General features: G+C 46.7%; 1 protein-coding gene across 5 annotated transcripts in view; it reads right to left on the bottom strand.

The window, feature by feature from the left end:
• The window catches only part of LOC119559273 (unconventional myosin-XVIIIa), a 32,337-nt gene extending 21,148 nt beyond the window's left edge, over window positions 1-11,189 (bottom strand). For 3 of the 5 annotated variants that reach the window (XM_037872352.1, XM_037872345.1, XM_037872361.1), the window contains exons 1-8: window positions 11,073-11,189; window positions 9,422-9,906; window positions 8,541-9,359; window positions 8,126-8,269; window positions 2,127-2,573; window positions 1,877-2,063; window positions 1,027-1,193; window positions 58-968 (exon numbers count right to left, since the gene is read on the bottom strand). In XM_037872352.1, coding sequence (XP_037728280.1) covers window positions 58-968; window positions 1,027-1,193; window positions 1,877-2,063; window positions 2,127-2,573; window positions 8,126-8,269; window positions 8,541-9,359; window positions 9,422-9,874 — 3,128 coding nt within the window. In that variant the 5' untranslated portion in view covers window positions 9,875-9,906; window positions 11,073-11,189. Of the gene's footprint in view, window positions 1-57; window positions 969-1,026; window positions 1,194-1,876; window positions 2,064-2,126; window positions 2,574-4,788; window positions 6,042-8,125; window positions 8,270-8,540; window positions 9,360-9,421; window positions 9,907-11,072 lie in introns of those variants that run through there. The other 2 variants (XM_037872369.1, XM_037872376.1) reach the window with 2 other exon arrangements.
• Between the last annotated feature and the right edge of the window lie 26 nt (window positions 11,190-11,215).

Consider the following 11,215-nt stretch of genomic DNA (forward strand, 5'->3'; position numbering starts at 1 on the left):
AAAACATAAATCATTTTCGTTAGTTAATAAATTAGAACGTTATAAACTTGAACTCACCATAGCATGCCCCGACGATCGTGCTCGCGCAAATCTCGCTGGGATGAGCGCACCACGTGGTTCTGGGGAGCCTTGTCAATAAGCGAAATCAACGGACCCGGATGGCATTCAGAAGCCTGGTCCATCTCGATTTCTACCAGCTCCTGGGCATAGCGATCGCGCGGCGCCACCAGCGTGGTGTGATGGAAGAGCATCTGCAGGCGCTCCTGCAGATAATTGTGACGCAGATCCGCCAAAGTAGCGCCTACCTGCTGGCCACAGCTAGCAGGATTTTGGAAGCCAGGCGTGTCGATGAGCATAATTGAAGCTATGGTGTGGGCCGATGTGCAAATCTGACGATTGACCAGAGCCACCACTGCAGCCAGAGCCTCCGAGTAGAGGCCGATGACCAATGCCTCTAGACATTCCCAGGCCCACTCGTGGCCCGTGTCAGAGGTGGGTGACTTCGAGGGACTCAGACCGCCATTGGGGGCATTGGGCTGCGTGAGACCAAAGGCAGCTGATGACAGATCCTCCAGATTCACGCCCAGCAGACCCGATGCCTTGCGGGCTGCTGTGGGATTGGCAAACTGAGTGCGGGCTGTAGACCCAGTGCCCAGCTTTGTGACACCCGCAATGCCCAGATGGTAGATAGCCGCCAGAATGCTCCAGATTCCGCGCACCGCCTTGGCATCAATGTTCAGCGTCTCAAAGGCCTGTACCGTACGCATAAAGTCATTGGCCGCTCGATGACGATCCTCCAGCTTTTGCGATAACGATATGAACGGATGGCTGTCCTCGGAGGTGATGTTCTCTAGGTGCAGCTCCTTCTGCAGCAAGCCAGCGGCGCCAGCCAAGAGTCGCGTCATGATGTGGAAGCTATGTTCATGGCCCAAACGACGACCAGCTCTCTGTCGCTCCGGTAGGAGAACCTAGGCGAGAAACATGATATAAAAACTACACGATTGTCGGGATTACTTGAAAACTTACCTGCAATGAAGCCGATGCAATCTGGCCGGTTTGGTCGAAATCCAGGCTCAACAGCTGCGTCATCCGCGTGGCATTCGAATTGAGGCAAGTTTTTGTATTACCAAAAGCCTCCAGAATGGTGCACAGGGCATTAACCTTCTCCGCATTTATGAAGTTATTATAGGCACCTAAGTAAGAGAAGATAAATTGATTTAGGACAAGTATCTTTTGAATTCCTTATATCAAAACAAAGTTCTCATATGTGCATATGTATGCTCATTATCTTTTGTTGTGATTTCGATTCTCGCTGATCTTGATAATGAGGAATAACAAAAAATAAAAAACGATTAACCAAAACGATTTTTACAAAAAAATCTTTAAAATATACCGGTTTTCTTTATACTTTGAATATTTAGATATTGATATATTGTGTATAAAGTAAAGTAGACATTGATAATCCACATCTTTGTATGTATTTAAATATTCAAGTCAGTAAAGTAGTCTGTCTTGTATAATTTTCTTAGACAATATCAGTTGCCCAATCAAATTAAATTTCAATATGTATCTTGACAATTTACATTTTCATTAGACTTTTCCCTTTTTGGGTCATAAATCTAACAATGGAACCGAATTGGAGGCTTGACTAATTGCAGCTGCATTTCTTGGCCAACAATGCAAATGAGCCAATCGAACGCAGATTGCATTTTGGTGTGGCACGGCGCAAACTGGGCCAGCCAGCAGCAGCCTACAGCCCGCAGCCTACGGCCAAAAGGAAAACAAACTACAAATAACAAACAACAAACAACAAATGCAACTGAAACTCGAGTGCGAGTAGGAGCAGCCACGACAATAAGATGGTGGAAACGCATACCAGCTGCCAACGCCAGGTAGTTGAGTGCATGCTTGAAGCTAGTGGATTTGCCAGAACCAGATCGGCCCATGAATATCAAGCTCTGGTCGCGCCGCGTCTCGACCAGGCTCCTGTAGGCGGTCTGGGCCAGTGAATAGACGTGGGGCGGCATGTCCTCCGTCTTGCAGCCGCGGAACATGGAGACAACCTACGAACGAGAGACAGCAGCCGATAAATAACCCGCCCGGGCCAGTAACCAGTTGGTAGCTACCTTCTCGGAGTAGAGGGACAGCGGTGCCATGGGATTGACCACAAGCAGCGTGGGCCCCGCCTTGGTGTGGATGAGATTGCTGGCGTATCGCTGGCGGAGGCAATGCAGCACGGACGCCTCGTTCAGATACTTAAGCTCGCAGATATCCTCGGCGAGATCCAGGGCGGGGCTGTTCTGCTTCTCCACATCGTCCTCGTCGACGGTCAACTGCTCGCCATTGTGGAGGAGGCGCAGGTTCAGCTTGTGCTCCTCATCCCGGCCAGATGACGACGACGGCAGACGGATGGCGGCAGTGAAGCCACCGCGATGCACCAGCCAAACACGCTCCGGCTGACTGGCATCCGCCACATCCGCCTCCAGATTGTGGCCCACTCCTTCGGCTGCTCCTACTCCTCCTCCTTCTTCTACTCCTCCTCCTCCTCCTCCATTGCCATTCTCGTGGCGGCTCTGCGAAAAGATGGAAAACAAACAAAGCAAACATTAAAATTGAGTTAAATTGGGGTCAACATTTTGTCGGCGCAACTTCAACTCAAGCAGCAGTTCGGCGGTGTGGGGAGTACATTGGGTTTATTTTCGGATCGGCGTGGATCGGGGCACATTTTCACGCATTTATTCCATTTATTATCCCTACTCCACCGCCGCAGGCAGTCGACGGAATCGGCAGAGTTGCTTTCGGTTTATTTCGGGTGCATTTCTAAATTTGATGATGTTTCTAAATCCTAATTAGCCGCCTAGACGCGCCAAATGCTATTGGGCTAGACAGCCAAACCGACGGCGACGACGCGGATGCGCCATTATGCAACCCACCAACGTCGTCGCCGGCATCAGTTCACATTTGTGGCTATAAATGGCATTTAGCCGAGGCAGCCTTCCAAGCGCCCAAGCTCCCTGCTCACCAAGATCTTCCTCCTCGCGGTATCCGCAAGATAGATCTTCTCCCGAATTATGAAAATATTGTGCAAGGTTCAATAGCCCTCAATTAAAGGCACGTTTCGGAAGAGTCTGCGCGGGGATGTAATTAATTTTGTAGATGTTGGGAAAGCCGGAACGGATAGGAAACCGAATGTAGTCTTTCATTAGGTTCTTAGTCACTTTGGTTTTATGGATTTTCAACAGTTTCAAAACGGTTCTTTAGGGACTTTAAATTTTATGGAACTTGTTTCCGTATGAGTAGGCTTAATATAAATTTCTTAGAATAATTAATCCGATTCGAGAATGTTTGAGGGATTTCAGAATATGATTAGTCTTGTAAAGCATATCCATTAAGTATACATTTAATAAACTCTTCTGAAAAGATTGACCTTATCAACATAAACGTAAATTGAAATGGAGGTTTAAACTGTAAAATAGGAATTAAAATGAAATAGGTACACCCTTGAAACTAGTACAAATCGCACCCCATTTAGGTGGAAGAACTAATTTATGTATTTTAATTTGATTTATTGGCCCGATGGACCCGCCTAATGAGTTTCCAACTGGAGCAAAATTCAATAGCCCAGTTCAGTTCTCTAGTCGCGTACACTCATCAATCGGGTGGAACTTGTTTGGAAGAATATTAAGATAAACAAAATAGTTCCCCGGGCGCATGTCCACTGTCAATCAATGCTGCACTCCACTCCACTACACACCGAAGTCAACGAACCCGCAGCTGTTGATGATGATGGCGATGGTGAGCTCACAAATTAGACGGAGAAGAGGCGGGGACACCACACAGAGACATCAGACCTGACTAATTAACATGGATAGCGGATAGGATAAGACAGTGGATAGATGTTTGGATGGGGCATACCAAAAGCTACCTTCTGGATTTCATATCCAGCCATCTTTCACTGAGTTATGCAATCCGATTCCAGTTTAAAAAGAACTCAAAAGAGTCGGCCACGCCGCGAAGCTAACTGAAACCTAAATGAACACTTCCGCTCGACGGCTTCGCAGGCGTATTGAGCCATAAAGTTATACCGCCATAAATGCAGCGACAAGACGACGACCGTACCATACTGTAAATTATGAGCCCCAGACTCGACGGCCCACGCACCGTCCGAGCATAATAATAAAAGGTCTAACAACTAAATCGTACATTGGGTCATGGTTCGGCGATCTATCGATCGATTCCATCTTTTGTTCGTTCGTCGGCTTGTCCATTCATTTGTTTCTTTATTGCGCCCATCGATGTTGGGGAGAAGTACTAGAAAGTTTTCGTTGGATATAGGAACATGAATGCGCAGTGTACACTGTACAACCAAGTCTATAATCTTGAAAGATTACTTTAATAAGTGAGAATTGCTTTGGTAACTCATTGAGTGCTTCTGTTTTTGGCAATACTCTTGTTTAGCGATCCTCACCCCCGAATCTCTTTAAAGATATTGTCCTTCTTTAGAATTCGTGGATGAGGACCGTAAACCTAAGTATATTTTAATATTGTTTGTCAATTTTTTGTCACTATAACCAAGGCAGCGTAATTAAAAGCAGGTTAAATAACATGTTTCCTACTTATGGTGTAGAACATGAAGTAACAGAAGTCATAAAACATAACATTATTTATAGGCTTTTTTAAATAAGTCATAAATCCCTTCCTCTTCTTTTAGAGCTTCCCACCAACTTGAACGTAACTTCTAACGAAAAAATATAGTTTTTGCAGCCTAGTGTAGTTTTTTGTGCGCACCTTTTGCTTGACGATTGCATCGTAGTTTTTGTAGTTGGCGGCCAGAGAACTGGCCCAAATGGCCGGCCACTGGATACCGATGTTCTGGGCATCACGGCGTCGTCGGAACGAGCTCCTGGTGCTGGGATTGGGCGACTGTGGAGCACTGGCGGCAGCTGCAGCGGCGTACTTGGATGCAGCCACGGCGGAAATGTTCCAGGGCGGACGGATCGAGGGACTTCCTGCCGGGGAAACCTTTGACTCCGTAGCCTTGCCATTGCTGTTGCTCCTGAAACTGAGCGATCGCTTCGTAGAGCGCTCGAAGATCGGAGTAACCGGCGGTTGGGGTGGAGAACAGGCTATGGCAGCGGCTTCTTTAGCTTTGGTGGCCGCCAGACGCGGGGGTTTAGGAGGCGGAGCACTGGAAGGAACGGCTGCCGACGAGGAGGAGGGCCAGCTGTTCGAGTTCTCCGATCCACTCTCACTAATCGTCTCCGAACTGATGCTATTCTTGCGCTGAGCCTTGGGCGTCTGCCTGCCCGCCTTCGATCCTCCAGTGGGTGGCGTTCCTCCTGACCTCTGTGATTTATTGGTGCCGCAGGCATGCGCCTTGCCCGTGCAACCCTTGTGGAAAGATGGATTCAGCCCGGATCCTGGTGCTGCTGGCACAGCCGGAACGATTCCGGCGCGCAGCGATTGCTCAAAGCTTTTTGGCTTGAGGAACATGGTTGTTATGCGATCACTGGGCACACACAATTGTCATGGCCAGCCTGCGGAGCATGACCAGAGCGGATTAGCAAACAGCAAACAGATATACAGATACAGATACTGATGCCAAGATACACAATAGCCAGAGTCTGAAGCGGAGTAGTAAGCGGGAAGTAGGCGACGATTGGGTAACTGGAGCGCCAGCGGAACCTTGGAACTGTTAGCTTTATGTGGCTGGAGCACTTAGCGCTTTGACATTAGACAATTGCGCGGCTGAAAATGGCCAATCATCGATCGATCGATGGTCCGAACCACACTGTATCGAACTGATTGATTGATTGCACTGCAAGAGACTCAAGTCACGAACGCGACGACGGCGCCAGCGAGTTATGAATTAAAGTCAGTCGAGACCGAACCCGAATCCGTATCCGAATGACAGCCAGAATCTCGTTATCGTCATGGCACAATACATAAAACACCAAAATCCACTCCGCCAGGCAGCAGGCACTACAACTGGTAACAACATCGAACTTCGCCGTGGGCGTCGCGCAGTCTTTCCTCGATTTCGATTTCCGTACCGAACCTGGGCAAAGTTTTCAGCATACTGACGGCCCTGCTCCAAGCGCAGCGACTGCGAGCCGTCCGACAACAACAAACCCCGAGACGCAAACAAAAACAAAACCAAAGACAAAAAAAAAGAAGCACAGACGAAAACACACTGCGTCGACAGCGATGTCGCTGCCTCAGCCTCTGCCCATGATTATACCCGGTAGCCGGGGAGCACCAGGGTATGCTGGTACTAGAATGAGAACTCCAGCTAAGGGAACCCTTTCAACAAAACCTTTTTAACTTCAACTGTTGGTCGGTATTGGATTAATAAAAAGCCAAGTAAATCTTGACGTTTAGTGTTCAGAAGATAAAGTTATGAAGAAAATCCATAGATAAAATGTTTAAATATAAACGTTCTGAAGCACCACGGAGTAATGATAGTATAACCATTGTAGATAAGTATTAAAAATTACTAAAATCGCAATTAATGTTCTAAAACAACACAGCTATGACTACCAATGTTATTCTGAATCATACATTTCTATATAAATCATAGCGTTTTTATGAAATATAAAATTATATTAAAATGAATCATTATAATGGATTTCAGTTCAGATTAAAGGCTCGTTTAGTTTAAAAATTCTAAACTGGGGTTTAAAAAAAAAACAATGTGAGCCGTTAAGTTCTAGTTACATTATAAAAGATGATGACAAAAGCATTATATCGAACCACTATTTCTTTTGTCAAACCATACGGAAATGAAAGGTATCCATGTAGCAATAGATACAAGATAAGAATTTCAATTCGCATTTAATGGAACACGTGGTATCTGATAGTCTGGACTTGGCCTCCCTAGAGTTCTTTCATGTTTTGTTGTGGCTTTGCCAGCTATTTGTGTAGGCAGCTCCAAGTGGGTGTAGAAATGCACACACAGCTGCAGTCGGAGTCGCAGTTGCAGTTGCAGTCGGCGCTGGCAGCGCTGTTTGCTCGGTGTTTTGGCTAGAGGCAAACTCATGGATCGTGAAAATACACGGATCGTCGTCTTTTGGACGCTTCGAAGTGGGCTGCTGCTGCTGCATTGCTTGGCTGAGCGTTAAAATGCATAAAGTCCATACCAAATGCAGTTCGAGTTTTTCCACAGTGTTGCCAAATCGGTTTGGTTTTATTTTCGTCTTCTTCAATGGAAGCGAGTAAGGCGGTGAAATATGTCAACGCCTTAGCACCACCCCACCCAAGTTGCTCCATGAACAATACGTAAATATTTATAGAAAGGGCCAGGCCAGGCTGGATAGGCGGATAGATAGATAGAAATACACATAGGTGAATAGATCGCTGAGCTGACGACCATATTTCACAATATTTGTGCAAGTTAAACACGGCGGGAAAATGTCAAACACGTTTCTAGCATAGTCAACAAGTCAATAAGAATTGCAGTCGACAAGCTGGACAGGGAAATATGCGATTACGGAATGCTCTGAAAGGGATTATAATAATACATTAAGTATTTATAAACATACATATGTAATATTATTTTTAATTAGATGACCACAAATGTTTAACAAACTTTTTTACATAAGTGTGTTTCTATATAATCAGGAGATGTCTCTATGGAAAAAAATATTGCCAATTGGAAAATTCCAAAAGTATTTGGCAATTCTAGCTACTACCTGTAATATATGTGCGTCACACATAACTTTAAAAAATAAGTAGGATACTACATTCCACAGAACTGACATTGAGTCATTTGCGAAAGGTTTAAAAACAAATAAGAGAATATTTGCGATCGGAGACTCAACTTAAACAGGAAACGCCTGACCGGAATACCACAAGATTCAGTGTACTCATTTAGCACTATTGTTCCATTTTCTAATTTATAAAGTGCATTCTCAGCTTAGAGAATCATTCTTAAGATCCTAAGTAGCTTCTAAGATGCACCTGAGCTTCTCATAATTGATCACAGTCCGATAAATACTAATGGGTAATGTTGTTATGCAACCAAAGCCCCGAGGTTTGGTTCATTGGAATGATGTGCTGACGGGCCGGCAGCTCCATCAATCACGTGTGTGAGCTGGACCCACTAATGGATGCGATCTCGACTCACCTGACGCTTGAAGCGCTTGCTGGCACTGCGCCGAAGGGTGTTGCAGTTGCCGTTGGAAATGGAATGATCGATCTCCTCCACGGTGGCCGTGCTGGGTGCCATGCATCGCTTGCTGAGCTCCACCAACTCGGCGACTGGTTGCACCTGGATGGGTGACAAGGGAGTTAAAGGTTAGAATTTAACAAACAAAAATGTAATGTCATTATTTTATATTAGATAAAACACTAAAATCTAGCTTAAGGAGCATCTCAAACAACTCGTGAAAACCCGTGTATAGGTATTTACCTATATAATCCATAAAACGTAGACCACCTTATGAAATTAAAGTTCTTATCATATCTTTTGTTATCATAATTTGTCTGTTTTTTCAGCGCATGCACATGAAAGGAATTAGCGAATTCCCAGAACTACATACCTCCACGGTGACAGCCTCGCCGCTGTTTCGTATCAACTCGATGATGATCTCTCGTGACAGATCGCCCACTGGAGTTCCGTTGACCTTGATGAGGCGATCGCCAGGCAGCAGACCCGTGGCTCCGCCCCCAGCACCTGGCTCGGCGAATATAACCGGCCTGAAAATGGGCGAAGTCAGCGACTCTGTTCTGTCCAAGCAGATGGCCTTGCGCAGGCTGAAGCCGAAGTCCTGACGTGGCGACTTCTGTCGCCTGATAACCAGCTGTCGGGGCGGCGGAAGTTTTACCAGTTGCACCGGTGGCAGCGGCAATTCCACATCCTCGAAGGCATGAACGCGGGCCCAACGGTCGATGCCCTGCGACTCGCCAACGGGACTCAGCGAGAAGGGGGGTGTGGCGAACGAGGAGTTTGTGGTATCTGTGAGACTGTCGGCGCTGGGCGACGGCGAGGTGAGCACATGGAGGTGCGATCCCTGGCTGTTGCCCTGGGGTATAGCCCCATAGCGGGCGTTTGCCGGCAGGGTCATGGCCCGCTGTTGGCCACCCGTCTGCTCTCCATCGCTTCGCAGGCTCTCCACGGAGGTGAAGGAGGTGCCGTGCTGACTGGAGTTGGAGCCAATCGAACCGGCTCCTCTGCCGGCTCCCTCGTAGAGCGACTCATTCTGGAAGGTGTTGCGCAATAGCATCTCTGGAGTGCCACCTGCTCCTCCGGCACTGCCAGCAAAGCTGATCTCCTCGTGCACATTGGTCATGTTGCTGCGGGAACCTTTTAAAATGCCTCGCTTTGGTGGTTTAGGTGGTATGGGCGGAAGAAAGCGATTCTGGAATGGAAACGAAGTATGATTTAATAGAACTCTGGGTAGGGGAGAGCCAACAAACTTACCTTGAGCCCTCCTGTGAGCAGGGAATGTGTGACCTCGCTGTAGTTGACACTCACGCCGGCGCCGTTGGACGCTCGGCTCTCGATGTGTGTCATCACAGATGCTACAATCTCCTCATTGCCACGATCCTGTTCGGGATCCGCAGACGCAGCTGCTCCCCCATTGCTCCCGCCATTCGCGTCCGCATTGAGGGCGGCAAAGAAGTCGGCGCTGTAGTCCGCCGTGATTCCGCTGGGCAGCTTCTCCTTCTCCTTTCGGCGACCTCGGATTTTGAGCGACCGGCGCACCTCGTCCAGGCGGAGCAGCTCGTCGGTGCTCATGCTGCCGGTGACACCAGTGACGCCTCCAATCCCTGACCCACCAGGGGTGCCTTTAGCCTCTTTGCGCAGCTTCTTCTCGCGCTTGCGACGTTCCTTCTCCTCATCACCGGCGCTCTTCTTCATGAAGTTGAACATCTTGTGTGGTGTGTGGGGTCCTTAGGTGCTAACTGAGAAGTGGGGGTGTTAGTGGGTTAAAGCAAAGTTCAAGGGCGTGACCAAAAGTCTGGACTAATTTGATTTGCACTGCTCTCTCTCCTGCTCTTTGGCCAGGGGCGGATCTAGGTGAAATTTATGGGGTGCACTTTTTGATTAAAAATATATTCTTTTTAAAAAAAAGTTTTTTTTACTGTAAATATTTTTTTACTAATATAATTTTAAAAAAAGAATTAACAAAATATTATGTACAATACTTTGGAAGAAATTTTTAATTGGTTGTTCTTATTATAAAACCAATATAAATACATTTAAAAACAAACAAAAACATAGCTTTATCTCCATATGTAAAAAGAACACAATTAGAATCTGTAGAATAATATAGTATGATCAATATAAAAAATAATTTACATTTTCGAACACCTTTAAAACGAGAACAATTCCCAGCTGGCCCCCCTGGATCCGCCCCTGTTCATCGGTCCTGCTCTCCGCCTCTTGCTATCTCGTTCTTACACACGGACAGCCCTACCGAGCAATGCACCCGCCCGCACAACAACAGTTATCTTGCAGCCGTGTATGTGTAAATGTGCACATTTGCCAATCACATAAACAATGGCATATTTTCTTCACTTCTGCAGCCACATATCTACGTTTCTTGTGCTGCGGTGGCGGCTTTGCTTTTGTCATTGAGTCGTTGCCATTTGCCCTGTTTCTGTTATTATTTATTATTCAATTATGCGCTTTCTTTTCCACAGCCAGCACACATTTGTTTTGTTTTCACAGGCAAAGGCAAACACACACACACACTCGCACAGAAAAGGGGGGCTCGTGACTGCGTTGGTATTGATCGCCCAAGACTGCATCTCATCTCTTCCAATTTTCCATTTCTCCTACTAATTGAATGCACTCGATTCTGCCTCATTACTTATGCCTTCGCCATTCCAACTGCTCTTATTCGGCAAATGCTCGCGTTCAGCCACAGCCCACAGTGATACACACGAAAGGCAGAAAAAGAAAGTTTGTTTTTGCACTTTTCTACGCCTTTTTTGATAACACACACACATTGGCAGGGCAGGCTCTCACACACACACAAGCGCTGGACTGAAGTTCCAATTTGTTTATTCTGGAGTGGCAGGCGACATTATCCCCACCGACACCGATCGGATTACATTCCATTTACCTTGGTATTTGCCACTCGGGCACTTTTAGCGCTGCTCTTGTTCTTTTTCGACTCAAAAAGAAGACTTCGCGTTCTGCATAAACAAATCTGAGCATTAGAGGTGGCCCAACCACTCACGTCATTATCGATAAGCCGAACTCGAT

The sequence above is a fragment of the Drosophila subpulchrella genome, chromosome 3R, assembly GCF_014743375.2.
Source record: "Drosophila subpulchrella strain 33 F10 #4 breed RU33 chromosome 3R, RU_Dsub_v1.1 Primary Assembly, whole genome shotgun sequence".
Taxonomy (NCBI): Eukaryota; Metazoa; Arthropoda; class Insecta; order Diptera; family Drosophilidae; genus Drosophila; species Drosophila subpulchrella.